At 32.5% G+C, this 18,573-nt stretch overlaps 1 protein-coding gene across 1 annotated transcript; it reads left to right on the top strand.

The window, feature by feature from the left end:
• The first annotated feature begins 309 nt into the window (after positions 1-309).
• On the top strand, positions 310-10,215 carry LOC145006916 (phospholipid:diacylglycerol acyltransferase 1-like). Its single transcript, XM_078965937.1, has 6 exons — positions 310-445; positions 7,866-8,136; positions 8,465-8,687; positions 8,775-8,849; positions 8,900-9,060; positions 10,197-10,215. Exons 1-6 carry the CDS (start codon positions 310-312, stop codon positions 10,213-10,215), a joined length of 885 nt encoding a protein of 294 aa, XP_078822063.1.
• The last annotated feature ends 8,358 nt before the right edge of the window (positions 10,216-18,573 follow it).

Below are 18,573 nucleotides of genomic sequence, written 5' to 3'. Positions count from 1 at the left end.
CCTCTTTGACAACCTCTTCCATTTCTACTTCTTCTTCCTCTTCTTCATATGAAACTATTGTGCCATCAAAACTTTTCTCATCTTTCAAAGGAATGGTACATGTGCTATGCCATTGGATCTGTTCAGATGGTAGTTTGTCTTGAGCTTCCATTATACTTATCGTTTGAACAAGTTGTGTTGTTTGTTGCTCCAAGCTTTTGAGGCTAGCTTGCGTTGTTTCCTGGAAATTTTGGGTAGAAGTGGCAATGCTCTTTACAATCTCCTCTCAGGACATGTTTGGTGGTTCAGGTTGTTAAGGAGGTGGAGGACATGGATGATGGAATTGTGGAGTTGGTTGGTATTGGTCACTTCTCCACGCTTCATATGGGCTTTGGTATTGTTTGTATCCCCAAGCTTGGTTGTTGTCCCACCATTGATCATGTTGAGGTTGATCATAAATCCATTGGTTTGACCAGTAGTAGCTTCCATTTTCTTGTACTTCTTCCCATATTCCTTTTAAATATGGACACATGTCAGAATGATGTCCATTTTGGGAGCAAAAATCACAAATAAGAGGCATGAGTTGCACACTTTGGTCATTTTCAATCATCATAACTAACTAAGCTAGCTCAAATAGTTTATCTTCAATGCAAGGAGTGTTCATTTCTGAACCATCCATTTTTTTTCAATTGTTTGAGTTTTAAACTAGAGTACTTGCACAATGAGATCTAGGCATAAAGTAACAAACTGATTAAATATAAACCAATCCCTGACAACGGCGCCAAAATTTGTTTGTTGTCAAGGCCAACACAATAAATAACGCTAAATCTTTTACACTAAAATAGTGTATAGGGGCCGAATTCATGAAGATTGGTTCAATTTTATAACTCTTTGATAATCTTGTTGTACAAACACTTGTAAAACTAAAATAAAAATAAAATTGGGGGATTTTGATCTTTTGAGATTTTTAAAAGAAAACAATAATTGCACTAAGATTTAAAAACACAAATCAACAAAAGAAAAGTTTGATGTAAAATTAATAAAAGAAAGATGGTTGACTTTGGACCTTCATCACTTGAACGTTTGGTTAAATAATCATGAGAATACCAAGGTCAAATGCTTGTATTTAAAATCTAACTTAGCTATAGCAATTTATAAGCATAACTTGCCTTAACTATTCTTTGTATTAAAATGACTAGAGAAGCTCATAGCACACTTCCTAAATCAAAGTCACAAAACTAATGAAGCATGTAATTTTGTGAAAATCAATTAGCATTAGGCTTTAAGAGTCACCAAATCCAAAGAGTAATCTATTGCTTTCATTACCACTATGGAGAAAATATTTTCTTAGTCTAAATGAAATGAAAACAAACATTTAAACTAATTGTTACTTGTTAAATTGAAGACCCATTACTTAGCTAAGAATTTAACCAACAAAAATAACATTCACATATCAATATTCATGACTAGAGATATATAAACATGAAGGAATCTTTTATAGAAAATATAATCATAGATATTCAACACAAGTTCATGGAGTTCTTCAAAATAACCAAAACATTCTAGCAATTACATCCAAGTCAACCAAATATGCGTCTAGCCAACCATGGTCAAGATGAAAGAAATGCAAAGTATATTAGTGATACCAATCATTGTTGAAGATGCAAGTTGGAAGAAAAATTGCTCCAAGATTCTAAATCCTCCAATCTTCTAGAGAGCAAAAGTGTTTGTTCCTCCAAGTCTCTCCCCCTTTTCTTCCTCATAAAACCAGTAAATAGGTGTAAAAAATCAGATCTAAAATTCCCCCAAAAGCATTCCACCAACCTTCCCAAAATAGAGTCAAAAAGTCAAAAATTCGGATTCTTCACAGTGCAATCCACGCAGACCATTTGAAAATCCACGCGGACCGCGTGGATTTTGCTGAATGGGCTTTTTGGCCCATTTGATTGGCCTTCTAGATTACTCTTCTCATCCATGGTCCAGCCCATTTGTGCAAGTTCTTGATAGCCCAATTATGCCGTCCAAACTCTTCCATAATGCTCCAATGCTCCTTTAATCTTCTATAGCTCGAATTCGCATCGTCCCACCCGAAATTTAAGTCTGACGCACTTCTTGTTTATAGTGACACCATGCGCAATTGCACCACTTCAAGTCCATAAGAAAAATGGAAGCCTTCATAAGTCTTGCACTCCTTCCATATCTCTAGTAACAAAAAGTATTCAAAAAATCCTGCAAATAAGCCCAGAAGACTTGAAAGCACCCAGTAAATGAGAAAAAATAATAAAAGAGAAAATATGCATGAAGATTAGCTAAAATGAGATGGTTTTAACTAAAAACAAACTATGAAAAGAAGTAATAAAAATGAAACTATCACCTGCAGTGGTCAATGGTACGTTCCTCCTTAACGATATTTATTCATGCATATTAATTGATATTGGGGCGGAGAGAAGCTTTGTGAGTCATAAGTTCAGACATCTACTCAAACAAAATCCTCAAACATTAAACGAAACATTCACCGTGGAAAAGGCTAACGGAAAAACTAAAACAACAATCGATGTATTCATAGGGTGCACACTAACTTTGAATAACCACTCATTTCAAATTGAGTTAATGTCGGTTACCATACGGAGTTTTGATGTGATCATCGACATAGACTGGCTAAGTCCTCACCGTGCGACATTATGTGTTTTGAGAAGGCTGTCCGTCTTCATTTACCAAGAAATGAAACCTTGGTTATTATCGGTGACAAACCCGGTACGGAGCTTCACATCATCTCATGTATCAAGGCACATAAGTGTTTACATAAGAAGAACCACGCCTTTTTGGCCCACGTGGTTGACAAAAAGAAAGAAGAAAAGAACATTTACGACATCCCGAGGGTATGTAATTTCCCTGATGTGCTCCCTGAAGACCTCATGGGAGTACCCCCCAAACGACAAGTCGAATTTAGAATCGAATTTATACCCGGAGGCACACTTATCGCCAAGTCACCGTATAGATTAGCTCCTGTAGAGATGCAAGAACTTTCCAGCCAATTGAGTGAATTAGTGGACAAGGGATTCATAAGGCCAAGCTTCTCACCCTGGGTAGCTCCGGTCTTATTTGTAAAGAAGAAAGATGGGTCATTTCGCATGTGCATCGATTACCGAGAACTCAACAAGCTCACCATCAAAAACCGATACCCTCTTCCCTGGATCGACGACCTATTCGACTAGTTACAACGGTCAAGTTACATTTCAAAGATAGATTTAAGATCCGGATACCACCAACTATTAGTCCGAGAGGAAGATATCCCCAAGACCGCATTCCGAACAAGCTACGGTCACTATGAATTCATAGTAATGCCTTTCGGTCTAAAAAATACGCCCACTGCATTCATGGATATAATGAACCGGGTGTGCTGATCTTACCTTGAAAAATTCGTGATAGTATTCATCGGTGATATACTGCTCTACTCATGAAGTAAAGAAGAACACAATGAATACCCGTGGCAAGTTTTAGAAACATTAAGGGTAGAGAAGCTGTATGCAAAGTTCTCAAAATGCAAGTTCTAGATCCGAAGGGTGGATTTCTTAGGTCATGTAGTCAGCGAAGAAGGAATACATGTGGACCCTTCCAAAATCTAGGCAATCTAAGGTTGCGCAACACCAAGAACCCCAATAGAGATCAGACAATTCTTAGGCCTCATTGGTTACTACAGGAGGTTCATACAGAATTTCTCCAAAATCGCTAAACCGTTCATCGCCTTAACACAGAAGGGTGTAACCTTCATCTGGGAGAGGAAACAAGATGCTACTTTTCAAACCTTGAAACAAAATCTATGTAGTGCCCCAGTCTTGTCTCTCCCAGAAGGGACATAAGACTTCGTGGTCTATTATGACGCATCCAATCAACGATTAGGTTGCGTACTCATGCAGCGAGGAAAGGTCATAGCCTATGCATCAAGACAACTAAAGACCCATGAGGTGAACTGCACCATACATGACTTTGAGCTGAGAGCAGTCATGTTTACACTAAAGATCTGGAGGCACTACCTTTATGGTACAAAGTGCACCATTTTCACGGATCACAAAAGCCTCCAACACATTCTAAACTAGAAAGAGCTTAACATGAGGCATCGAAGATGGGTAGAACTACTAAACGACAACGAGTGCGAGATACGATACCATCTGGGCAAATCTAACGTGGTGACAGATGCCCTGATCCGGAAAGAACACCCGGGTCGCCGAGTAAAGTCACCAACAATGACCATCCACTCCCACCTATCTTCTCAAATCAAAGAAGCTTAGCTGGAAGCCTTGAAGCTAGAAACTATCTCAAAAGAAGCCTTGCGAGGGATGGACTAGAACCTTACAGTCAAGGACGACAGAGCCTACTACCTTCTGGATTGAATCTGGACACCGAAGTTCGGTGGGTACAAAGACGTGGTCATGAATGAACCCACAAGATAAAGTACTCCATCCATCCGGGTTCCGACAAGATGTACCAGGATCTCAGGAAACTTTATTGGTGGCCAAACATGAAGGCTGGAATCGCTACATACATGAATGACTGCCTGACTTGTGCCAAAGTTAAGGTGGAATACCAGAAGCCCTTGGGTCTACTGCAACAACTAGACATAACCGAGCAAAAGTGGGAACGGATAACCATGGTTTTCATCACCAAATTGCCCAAGATGAAGAATGGAGTGGATACCATTTGGGTGATCGTCGACCGGTTAACCAAATTCGCCCACTTCCTGACAATAAAGGAAACTGACAAAATGGAGAGGTTAACTAGGACTTATATAAAAGAGATCATGAGATTACATGGCGTGCCAATATCTATTATCTTCGACAGAGATAGTAGATTCACCTCACAATTTTGGCACTCACTTCAGAAGTCCTTGGGAACCAAGCTTGAGATGAGTACAACCTACCATCCTCAAACAAACGGGCAAAATGAGGGGACCATCTAGACATTAGAGGATATGCTAAGAACTTGTGTGATAGACTTTGGTAAAGCTTGGGATACCCCACTTGCCACTCATTGAGTTCTCGTACAACAGCAACTATCACACTAGCATCAAGGTAACTCCATTTGAGGCTCTATATGGACATAAATGTCGATCACCTCTGTGTTGGGCTTAGGTAAGAGACACATAGCTGGCAAAAGGGCAAGTACCTGAAAACACTCTCACTATTTCCAAGATCATCAGGGAGACAACCGAGAAGATCGACAAATTAGGGAGCAATTAAAAGCGTCTAGAGACCAACAAAAGAGCTACGCGGATAAACGACGGAAGCCCTTAGAATTTCAAGTTGGCGACCTCATGATACTAAAGGTCTCTCCTTGGAAAGAGATGATATGCTTTGGAAATCATGGAAAACTGAATCCAAGATGCATCAGACCATTCGAGATCCTTACCAGGATCAGTGCGGTGGCTTACAAGCTTCAACTACCACAAGAGCTCGACAATGTACATCATGTCTTCAATGTTTCTAACCTAAAGAAACACCTGTCTGTTGAAACCTGACAATCCCACTTGATGAGATTGAAATAAACGAGAACCTCCATTTCATCAAGGAACCCGTAGAAATAATAAACAGGGAGGTGAAACGAAACAAAGTCACATCCCAATTGTGAAGTTTCGATGGAGCGCTAAGCGAAGACCTGAGTTCACCTGGGAACGTGAAGACCAAATGAAACAGAAGTACCCACATATCTTCGCCAGTTCTTGATGACTTCTCTGAACTAATTTCAGGACAAAATTCCATTTAACAGGGGGATGATGTGACAACTAGTAAATTTAGGGTCAAGTACAGTCTAGATTGTAACCATGTACAAATGAATACACAATGTAACCTTGTTGCAGTTGATGCTGTAAATCAAAAATGACATTGTTATAAGAGTGTATATATATATATATATATATATATATATATATATATATGCAAACACTAAGAATCATGTTTTTAAAAAACTCTTAGAAGTCCAAATTAGATCAAATAGTTAAACATAAATCAAAAGTGGGTATTTACTTCAAGGTTTTTGGCCAAGAAAACCTCTTGACCTAAAACCCTTCTAATGGGGCCTTAAGGACCGAAAGCCCTAGGGATAGCCCAATAAGGCCGAAAACACAAATGCATCTAGGAAAAAAACCGAAAACCCTCCTCCTCGGCTAGGAGATTTCATTTGGGTGTAGCATCCAAGGCATTAACCTTGCATGTTGGCATCTCATCTTTACCTCTCTTTAACCACCAAACTTCCATGCCATCCACACCCATACACAACAAGGTTCCATACATGACACTTAAGTAACCATCAAATCTCCATACTAGGAGTCCAAATAACAACAAAGTCACTCTTTCCCTTCTCCTTATAACTCTCACTGAGAGTGGGTATATCCCACTCTTGTCATCTCCTTTCCACTACAACTTCATCTTCTCTCTAGAAACAAGACCATTTTCCTTCAAGACTCATCATCTCAAGGACGATTCTTGTGAATTTTGTAAGCATTCCACATATATCTAGTGTTTCTAATCATGTTTAAGTTAATTCCATCATCCTTATACACATTATAATGTGTTAACCCCTAGGATAATCACACTTCCAAGAAGTTTACCAACTTCACTCAAGAAGCTAGGCTCGAAATTCTCATCTTTTTAAGACACCCACGAAAACATACCAAGGCGAGCTTCATACCCCTATTTTTCGAGTTTTCCATGCAATTTGGGGGGGGGGGGGGGGAATACAAGTCAAAATATGTTTTTCTTATGGATACTTGCATGTTTCACTTTTATTATTGGAATATGGTATATTAGTGGTATAAAATGTTGATATGATCACTCTTTTCTACACAAAATTCGTAAAATATGAAGTTTGTATGCAAAGATAACGAAAACTTAACTCATTTCGTGATAAGAAACATAAACAGGAAAAATATGTGTTGTACAAACTACAAGTTTTTGCTAATTTTTACTAAAAAAATAGCATTTCTAGTAAAAATTGTTATATTTTAGTCATTACTATTTTGGTGGGTTAAAACTTAAGGATATTATGTTTTAATAACATATATTAACACTATACAAGAATTCAACTTTATATTTATATAAAAGTTTATATAAATAGCGCACACAAAAATATACTAGGCAAACTATAACTGGTAGCACTGCTAGAAAAAAGTCCTTTAATGACATGCAATTCATGACGCGCACGAATTTACGATACGCAAAAGTGTGTGATGTAAAAATCACGCCATCTCTCCACGATTTTGAAGGATTTAGGACACGCATTATTTGCGTGCCCTAGAATTTGTATCATAAAAAAATAAAAATAAAAACACAGAGGGTAACCATAATAAAAGGCGTGTCGTGTAAGTATGTCGCTTTATAACTCTTTGAACGCCACTCCAGACTATTTATTTTATCAAAAATTCGAAGGGATCATTCTAGGGTTCTTTTAAAGATGGGAGTGCTATCTGCAAACTTTCGCTATCTTGGCTCACCTCATCTACCAACGATCTCGACTCATCTCTTCTAGCCGGAAAGCTTTGGCTAACCTTACCTCGATGGAGACTGCCATAGATGCTCAAGTTTACAAGCCCTAGGTCTGGTTTAATGACCATCAAATCTTCTTTGTGATCTGTCTCACACAACAAGCCTCCCTCGCAATAACGTCGTCATCCTTAATGTGTTGATCAGAAGTCGTAGGGCTTGATTCCAAGAGTTCAACGACCATTGGATCTTATTTCACCCCTCTTTATGCACCTTCTGTAAATTCCTCTCTGAATCCTCTCTTTGATGTCGATATCTCTATCTAGCCGAGAGAACAAAAGAGAAGCATAACTGATTTTTTTGTTGCTCCTTATCCAATTCTTATCTAAATAAACTATTGTTGGTTTGTAGGATGCATATGCACAACATGGTGGCTGTTGTTGTTTCTATACAACGTGATGCCTGCCTCTTTCCCACAGTTTGTGACGGAGGCAATTATCGGACCTTTTCTGGATCCTCCCAGTGTTAAATGTTTGAAAGAAGGTTTGAAGGTGAAGCATCCGATGGTGTTTGTGTCGGGGATTGTAACCGGTGGACTTGAGCTGTGGGAAGGGCATCAGTGTACGGATAGATTGTTCCGAAAGAGGCTTTGGGATGGGACGTTTGGCAAAGTCTATAAGAGGTATTACCTACCTCACCATCATTTTTGTTTCTTCTCTAGTGATTTGATTGATTGGTGAAGATCTAATTTGTTTAACGTACAAAATTACCAAAAAAAGGGAATTCAAAGTAAGATTTGACTTCTAATCTATGAATATTCGACACTTTTGGCCTTTTGGGTTTCAATTTCTTGCAAGACGTATACGCTATCATCATCATCTACATGTAGTCTAGCAAATTCTGGCATATTTTACACTGCTGGAAATTGAAATTGAAATCAACCTCAATCGATCGAATAGCAATAATGTTTGTTTTGATATGAATGGGTTCTTGTAATGATTATCTTGCAGATCTTCATGCTGGGTGCAACATATGTCTTTGGATAACAAAACAGGGATGGATCTATCGGGTATACTGGTCAAACCCGTGAGTAGACTTTTAGCTGCTGACTACTTTGCTCCAGGATATTTTGTATGGGCTGTTTTGATAGCTAACTTAGCTCGTGTTGGGTATGAAGAGAAGAACATGTCCATGGTTGCATATGAATGGAGGCTCTCTTTTCAAAATACAGAGGTACGTAACATGTATTTCTTTCATGTGTGATTCCTTTTACTTTCTCATTCTCATATAGATTAAGACATGGGATTTTATGATGTTCAGGTCAGAGACCAATCATTGAGCAGGATCAAGAGAAATATAGAACTAATGGTTGCTACAAATGGTGGGATAAGGCGGGTGTGATTCCACATTCAATGGGTGTTAGCTACTTTTTACATTTCATGAAGTGGGTGGAAGTACCAGCTCCGATGGGTGGTGGTGGTGGTGGACCAAATTGGTGTGCTAAACACATAAAGGCAGTGATGAACATTGGTGGACCTTTCTTATGTGTCCCAAAAGTTGTAGCTGGCCTTTTGTCTGCTGAAGCCAATGATATTGCATCTGCCAAGTTTATATTTTTTTTACATTATCTCTCTCTCTCTCACACACACATGGTTATAGATACTGAATCTTTTGGGGGAACTACGTGTTTCTTGGTTTTCTGCATTTGTGTTCATGCCTACAACGTGTTTGTAGAAATGTTTAATAGGTTGTGGTGAACACATGGCAGACCATTGAAAGAAGAATATACGTCGACTTTACTCTTTGTGATGGTACTCCGGGGACTACTTTCTTGCTCCTGAAATTTTTGCCAGTGACTGGCAACAAGAATGATCTTAACACCTCTGTTGGCATTATTGAAGCTTGTGACTCTGCTTCAGCAAACTTTAGGTACCATCTATAGTACTCCAATCTCATTATATTGATATATAAATCCATATGTAACATATTGTTGAAATCGATAATGATAAGGATACAACCTTTTTTATGTGGAAGTACTAGAGTTTGTGTTTTTGGTGTTGTTGTGACAAAGTACCAAGAAAATACACAACACAGATGATTCAATACTATTTGACCTGATTCAAAGAGGTAATGTAGTAATTTATATTGATTGTCTTGCTTTATAAGCATAATGTTCATTTATATAACACTGATTTTGCCTAAATTTAGAACAGATTGAAGTAAAGGAACATTGAGGAGATGGAATGTTACATGAGTGCTGAAAATTTATGGGCATGTCTTTTCTTGAATAAGCACTTAGGTGATGTAGTTACACAACATATCTGGGAGGCTGTTCGTGCTAATGACAAGAAAGTTACATACCGTCTGATTGTCAACTTTGAAGCAGACATGAACTAAATTTACATGCAAGATTCATGTAATTCTTTTCTAACCCTTGCTAAGGCAATGTTGTTGCAAGACCCGGGCCAAAGGGGTAGCGTGTTGAGTATGAAGGAAATCTTGCCCTAATAATTTGGATGAGCTTGGAAATGTATTAACAAGTCAAGACTGAATCTTCAAGTGTTTATTTTTCAGAAACGCAATTGAATTTGTCTAATCTTCAATTGAAGTTTTAGTTATTTATGCCAAAAAAAAACCTTAGAACATAAAAATCCTACTTATACCTCAAACTAGTTTTTCAATAATTCAATTATTATTCTTTTTCTATAAACTGTCCATGATTATATGGGATTTTTTTTGTAGGTGCAGATATGTTGATTAAAGAGTGGTTGACCCAAATTAGAGTTGGTGCCAGCTCATCCTCTCTGTCGCTGCTAAAACTCTAGATTTTCAGGTTCTGAAATTATTTTCAGTTGCATTATTTTTCCTCATTGTCTTTCCACTAACTTCTTTCTCTTTCTCTCATAGCAATCCATTTTTTTTCTTGATCAGATTGTGGTAGATGAAAAGAAAACTATTTTGTCAAGCAATTTTGTGGTGGAGTTATGCTATACACACCTTATTGTCATAAAAATGAAGTAAATATCTAACTACCGGTGGCATTTTGTGATGAAAAAAGCAGAGAAGCTAGCTTTCAAAAATCTGATATGCGAGGAACTAATTCAACTTGATGACTGATAGAAGTTTTGGAAAAACTGGTATGGCTTTCAATTAATTCTTTTCAAATGAGAATTTATTTAGAAAAATTGGTATGGCTTTCAATTACTTCTCTGATTCTCTCAGGATTATGATAGTTTGTTTTCTGGACAAGTGCCAACTTTCCATTTGAGATTGGTGGAATTTCAAACACAAATTATTAATATACAGACAGTTGAAAATGAAGTTGCATAATAGCAATCAATTTCTTCAGCACTTTCAACTGGTTGGCTAGACAGTGTAGTGAGTTTTACATACTTATAAGTTAAACCACAAAAGGTTAATTAACATATATAATAAATAATAATCATAAAAAGTTAAAAGCATCAATACTGTTTTAATTTTAGGTAAAGTAATTATGTTTGCATGGATCTTATCAGCTTAATCAGCTAGGAACTCGTGAGGTTTGTATCCAATTACATTGTGAAGAGTTATATATAGCTCATTGTATGTAGGGGAATTTACGTCATTTCACATTAAATAGACAGAGAATGGACTTGTGGAAGCTGTTCTAATATAAAAAATGCCACGTATGCGTGTGGATTTACCAGATGGACTTGTGGAAGCAATTGTTGTTCTAATATCAAGACAGTCGCACTGCAATCCACAATGTAACTGATCCTAGATCCACTTCATTCGATCCAGAGGTTTATTTATTTATTTATTTATTTATTTATTTATTTATATTAATAATTTAACCCTTTAATACATATATATATATATATATATATATATATATATATATATATATATATATATATAGGTTCCACTTGAAGTTTTGGTTCGAAGACAAATAGCTCGGTTGTTAGATCATTGTCTTCAATGTGCTAGACTTTTATACAATGAATTAGTAGAGGTATTAGTCTTTTTTATAATTCAGAATAAATAAATATTTGGGAAATATTGCAGATCAACCATAGTTGTCTAGTTCATGAACTACAACAGTTTCTTGTTCTTAAGATGCACAACGGTTTCAGATCAAGACATCCGCACTCCATTGACTATTGATTGACTTACTTTTTTCTGTTTGATGCAGAGTCAACTAGGAGGGAAATTGTTAATTTTTCAAAGTAAAACAAAGGGTTGATTGAACAAGAGAAAAGAAAACACTAACACTCCATGGCTAATAAGAATAAAAAAATAAAGATATGAGGAAAAAAAGGTAAAACAAACTCGTATGTATGAATATGATTTGTATGGTAATTAAATTTATAGTGTATGTATGTTTTGGTTTGCAGCACTCTTTGTTTGGCAGCTTGGACAAACTTTGTAGCACCTGATCGTCCATGCTACTCTTGGTAAAACAAATTTAGAGTGTACTTCTTCCATTCATGTTAGTAAGTTCTCATTACGATGTGTTGTTTCTTGTTCAATTTTATTTTTAGGAGGTATTTTACTTTATTAAATGTTTAAAGTTACAGGACATGATTATGGGCACATCATGGAACATTTTAGGGCAGTTGTTGGTTTTCCTCTTGGTGATCCATCAATGAAGTGGCCAACTTGCATCATGCAATAACATTTTAGGGGGAGATGTAGGTATATGTTTTTTTAATGAATAATGTAATCATATGTATGAATATGAAATAAAGTTTGTTATTTAGTATGTGATAATCATGTATAGGGAGAAAACAACTTTTATTGACTTGTTTTATCTTTCCATGGATCGATTTTTTGTATGACATTAAATTTTATGCAATGGATTGTATTTTTTATATATGGTATTTTATTTTTTGTTATGAGACATTAAATGGAAATTTAATTTGATAATTAGTAAATCTATAAATAATATTTTTTTAACATTTAAAATTATGATACTCAAAAATGTGTGTCATCTTCATTTACGACATGGTCTTTCTTGACAGAGGCTTCCTTGATACGCATTGCGTCTCATAAACACGCGCGTCGTACGGTTACGACACGCAAATGTGTGTCGTCTTCCTTTATGACAGGGCCTTCCTTGATACACATTTCGTGTCATAATTGTGTGTCGTAACTGCATGTCATAAATGTGCGTCGTAAATAGACGACGCACAAAAGTGTGTCGTCTCTCGTTATGAAAGGGCCTTTCTTGACACGCATTTGCGCGTCATCTGAGCGTTTTACGACACACATTGCACATCGTAAAAGGCTATTTTTCTAGTAGTGTATAGTTTGGGAGTCAAAAAACCACATATTCAAAAATTTTCAAATGGTATAATTATTTCATTATACAATGGAAAGGGAGTCGTAGTTCACGTAAATCCTTTAATGCTCTAGTGAGACATTCTCTTTACTGTACCTACCTAACGTACACTTTAAGTCATGCATTATAACCAGAGTCTCCTAGAGAGAGAGAGAGCGAGATAGTTGTGTATAGATATATATGAGATTGACAACCCCACACCTAAGCTGTTCGTTACAGTTAGACCGGCAAGTCTAGGGTGACAAATATCTACCGATTCCGACGCCTGAAGAGCATCGTTTAGGCATAAAAGTTTTATTAAGCATGGTTATAATAACTCATGTAGGGATTAACAATAATATATTGGTTTATAGCAAGCTTACACCTCATTAGTATTACAAACGAATAAAACTACATACTATCTTATAGTACAACATTTCTTACATTTTTGGTCTTAGGGTTTAAGACTATGGTTCATACATAAGAAAATATTGTATTTTATGGGAACATACACTATCATTTTACAAGAAAAGATACCAAAGTCATACGTACATTTTTAGTTTTGGATATGAGACTTACAACCATTTTATTAGAAAATATCGGATTTTCTTGAAGTATACAAAATAATTACGGAAACTTTTCATACAAAATGCTTATGAACTCAGCAACATTATTGTTGATGCTTTTCAAAACCGCTTGTGTTCTCAGGGAACCCGTAAATAGGTATTCAAATCATTTTGAGAACAAGAGTTGCTGCATCATGGATTTCTACTTTTTAGACATTTGATATGTAACTTTTGAACAAACATAGTGTGTGAACCATGTAAACTGGTATTCTCATTTTATGATGTTTGGGTTGCAATGTTTTATTTATACTCAACTGTTGTGATACTATACAATGACGTCATCCGCCGCCGGACGTTTCCGTCGTCCTGGTTTGGGGGTGTGACAATGTTGTTGTTAAGCATTAAGATTTATACCAAATAAACCTTAAAGAGAAGGAACATATAAGCTCTTAACTCTAACAATAAACTTGCAATTATAAGAAAAAGGAGAGAGGTTCATATCCTTGAAAATGTGGCAACAAAAGACAGGGAGAATCTATGGGAAAGAACTAGTTTTCTTTCCATATTAACACTCCTTTATATAGTTAGATATACATGATAAAGACCGTACTTTTGATGGGTTTTCTATGTTAAAAGAATAAGATTTTCACATCATATTTTTACTCATAAACTCTTATGAGCACATGCAACCTAGAACTTCTATGATATTTTTCACTATTATAACAACATACTTTTTGAAACATCAACTTGACCTACTAAAATCGAAATGTAGGAGGATAATAAACATACCTTTAGCAACAAACAATTGATGCTAGACTTCTTCTTGTATATTTCCTTGGATATACTAGCTCTAATAGTGTGGTAGCCTCTTATTTGTCACACCCAAAACCCTAGGAGACCATAGGATCAATATGTAGGAGATATGGGAGAGGAAGAAATACGATTTCTTTTTATGATAAGCTAGGGATCAATTTTGATTAGGTTTAGGACTCTTTATATATCTATCAGATAACCCTGAAACCCTAAATTTGAATGTTAAAATAATAATACTTTCTACCTATTCAAATCCAGTTTCCCTATTTGATGTAGAAGGCTTGCAGAACCCTTCTAAAGCCTATTAAAACCATCCATACACAAGGAAGGTTATAGAATGGCCTTTATTGGTCAACTACTGAACAATTGAAATTTAATCCTTTCACCTTTTAATTAATTCTAATTAACTCACAATTATTTCCAATTAATTCTGATTTTTAATTTATTAATTATTATTCTTTACAATCTATCTATCTATATCTATATCTATATCTATATTTATATCTATATCTATATCTATCTCGATATTTATATATCTATATCTATATCTATCTATCTATCTATCTATCTATCTATCTATCTATATACTTATAAAAGATGCATTTTTACTTGCACCACATGCATTTGAAACCTCCATGACTTTTTAATTTATTTCTAATAATTATTATAAATTGGTTAATAATGTTAGACCAATACAAAAACCAAATTATGATAATAAATCAACCAAATCTGCAGTATTAGGATATCATATTTTATTTCTATTTATAAAATTACGACTTTAACTTTTTAACATATCATAACTAACATATTACTTTAGATATGTTTTCATATGTGAGCAATCGTCATTTTAGAGTCAAAACCTTTTTATAATTTATTATTTTATGTCAAATAACTAAATTATTAATTTCAATATAATGTTAAACGGTTAACCTAAATCAAAATTTCAGTTAAACTTGAAAAAAAAAATTGAGAGACTATTTTATAAATACTTAAAAGTTAGAAATTATAGTGTTCAACCTAAATTATAATCCTAAATTACCAAAAAAAACATGGAACTATTTTTTTATAATCATTAACATTTTTCAAAAAAGTAGATTAAAAATAATTTACAACAAGAATAGTTAAAAGTAATATTATATAAAAATTTATAATGTTATCTTTAAAAACAAAAACATGTTGGTTGTTTTAAAGAATTACAATCAAAGAAACTAACAATATTCACCAAATAAATTTTTAAAAAGTTAAATGTCTGAAACAAAATTAAAATAATTAAAAATTTCTAAATAAGTTATTTTGTATGACTTACAACTATAATAGTTAGAACTAACATTATATACAAAAATTATATCGTTACCTTTAAAAACTAAAACAATGTTTGATGTTTTAAATAATTATAATGATAGAAATTAAAATATTAAACAAATAAACTTTGTAAAATTAATTAATCTAAATAACAACTATAAATATCATTAAATAATATATTATATTTAAATTTATGAGTAACGAGCAAATAGAGACCAATGAGACAATTGAGATGATAGAATTTTAAAAGATATCTACATGCATTATCATATAATTCAAAACTAACAATGTTTATTCCAACTTATTATAAGATTTATTATATAAGAGCTAACAACATCATTGATATATTTAAAAAACATATATTTGTAAATAATTCAAATATATTTTTGTATTCTACGCAACGCGCAGATATTTGCCTACGGTACTTATAAAAGAGACATGTTTATTTGCACTACATGTATTTGAAACCTCAATGATTTTTGAATTTATTTTTAATAATTATTATAAATTAGTTAATAATGTTAAATTAATGCAAAATTAAATTCTAATAATAAATTAACTAAACTACAATATTAAAATATCATTTTTACATCTATTTATAAAATTATGACTTTAACCTTTTAACATATTATAGTTAACTTACTATTTACATATGTTTTCGTATGTGAGCAATTGTCATTTTAAAATAATTTTTTTTATATAATTTATGATTTTATGCAAAATAGTTAAATTTTTAATTTCAATAATGTTAAACAGTTAACTTAAATAAAAATTTTAGTTAAACTTGAAAAAAATCGAAAGACTATTTTATAAATAGTTAAAAGTTATAAATAATAGTGTTAAACCTAAATTGTAATCTTAAATTAACTAAAAATAACCATGAAACTATTTTTTATAATCATAAACAATTTTCAAAAAGTAAATTAAAAATAACTTACAATAAGAATAGTTAAAAGTAATATTCTATAAAAAATTATAATGTTATCTTTTAAAACAAAATCAATGTTTGTTTTTTTAAATAATTACAACCAAAGAAACTAACAATATTATCAACAAAATTTAAAAATTTAAATTTATGAAACCAAATTAAAACTATTTTAACTTTCCAAATACGTTATTTTAAATAACTTACAATTACAATAGTTAAAGTAACATTATATATAAAAACTATATTGTTACCTTTCAAAACAAAAACAATGTTTGATGCTATATATAATTACAATGATAGAAATTAAAATCTTAAGTAAATAAACATTTTAAAATTAATTAATCATAGCAACAACAATAAATATCATAAAACCATATATTATATTTAATTTTATTCATGAGTAATATGCAGGTAGAGGCCATTGAGATAATTGTGATTACAAAATTTTAAAAGATGTCTACACTCTAATATAATTCAAAACAAATAATGTTTATACCAACATATTATAAGATTTAATATATAAATGCTAACCACGATGGTATTATATATTTCAAAAAACATATATTTATAAAGATTAAAAATATATTGTTGTACTTTGCGTAACATACGAGTATTTGCCTAGTATCCTATAAAAGATGCATTTTTACTCCAACCATATTTATCTGAAACTCCTATCTTTTAATTAGTATCACTCAAAAGTCTTCTTAATAATTATTTAACCAATCAAAAGTTTTATAACTTACATATTATATTTAACAAGCACTTAATAAACTTTTTACTACAAAAGACCACTCTTTTGATTAGATACACATACAAAAATTCACAAAGAAAAAAAAAATTTAAGCTTTTTTTTTTGTTGTTGTTGTAAGACTCTTTTTGATATTTTGTGTTTGAATCATTAATGTAAATTAGATCAAATATTTGTTATCGATCATATGTTATTTAGGTGTTTGATGTCTTTTTATAATTTTTCGAAGCACGTTATTATGTATGAACTTTTAATTTGTTAATTTTTTATATATTAATTCATTTTTACATGTTGTGATTAAATTATTAATTTAAATCAGATCACATACAAGTTCTGGATCATATATTATATTTGTGATTGGATACTAGTTAATTCAATATATTATATATAATTGTCGGTTTTGTGTTGCTTCAAAACGAAGATTTAATTAAATAGTGTTCTCATTTGAACTTAACCGTGTATATATATATATATATATATATATATATATATATATATATATATATATATATATATATATATATATATATATATATATTTGTTGTAAGTACGAGAATATAATTTCAACGATACAAACTTTGAATTAGTTATCTAATTTATTTAAAATTTTAAAATAGATATGTTGTTAAATACGAATTCAGAATGAAAGTATAAAATAAATTTGAAATTGTTTTAGGTATTATTTAATATTAAATATTTTAATATGTTAATATACTATTAAATATAATGGGAATTGAAATAATGTGTTATATATATATATATATATATATATATATATATATATATATATATATATATATATATATATATATATATATATATATATATATATATATATATGACGGTTCAATTGCAAAAAAAAGGTTAAGAATGGGGAAATCATTCTCTGTCACTTATTTATTTTTGCCGCAAAAGTCACCGTCGTACCAGTAGAAATGGGAAAGGAATCGATATGTGTTTTTCAACAAAACATGTTTCCTTAAACTATGCTAATCATTACCTTAATATGTACAAAAATATGGTTTTTTCGTTTTTTTTTTTAATTTTTAAAAAGCTATTTTTATCGAAAAATCATTTTAAATATACCAAAATTCATGATTATTTTTTTCTCTACAAATAGACATCCATATTGATATAGTTTTAAGATAAAATATATATTTTTTTTATATTTTCAGTTATCGTTATTCATAAGTGAATAAAATTGAATCAGGTTTTTACTACAATACATTCGTTATTGATAAGTGAATAAAAACTATGAAGATTTTTTTTTTTTTTTTTTTTTTTTTTTTTTTTTTTTTTTTTTTTTACGATTTAAGTATCATTTATATATGAATATAACATATAATAAACATAGTATATTCATATTTAAATATTAGACGATACATTCACTTATGAATATTACATAGTATATTCACTTGTGAATATTAGATGGTATATTCACTTATGAATATTAGATACTATTT

Source organism: Lactuca saligna, chromosome 7 (genome assembly GCF_052625555.1).
Source record: "Lactuca saligna cultivar CGN05327 chromosome 7, ASM5262555v1, whole genome shotgun sequence".
Taxonomy (NCBI): domain Eukaryota; kingdom Viridiplantae; phylum Streptophyta; class Magnoliopsida; order Asterales; family Asteraceae; genus Lactuca; species Lactuca saligna.
Note: the sequence above shows the minus strand (reverse complement) of the source record. Positions and strands in the feature narration are given on the sequence as shown.

Bases quoted from the DNA above. Each gene is read 5' to 3' on its own strand.
- LOC145006916 (XM_078965937.1), top strand. From the start codon at position 310: ATGGATGATGGAATTGTGGAGTTGGTTGGTATTGGTCACTTCTCCACG. The intron at 446-7,865 runs GTTTGACCAGTA...GTTGGTTTGTAG, and splicing joins GGTTGATCATAAATCCATTG to GATGCATATGCACAACATGG. The intron at 8,850-8,899 runs GTGTGATTCCAC...CATTTCATGAAG, and splicing joins CAAATGGTGGGATAAGGCGG to TGGGTGGAAGTACCAGCTCC.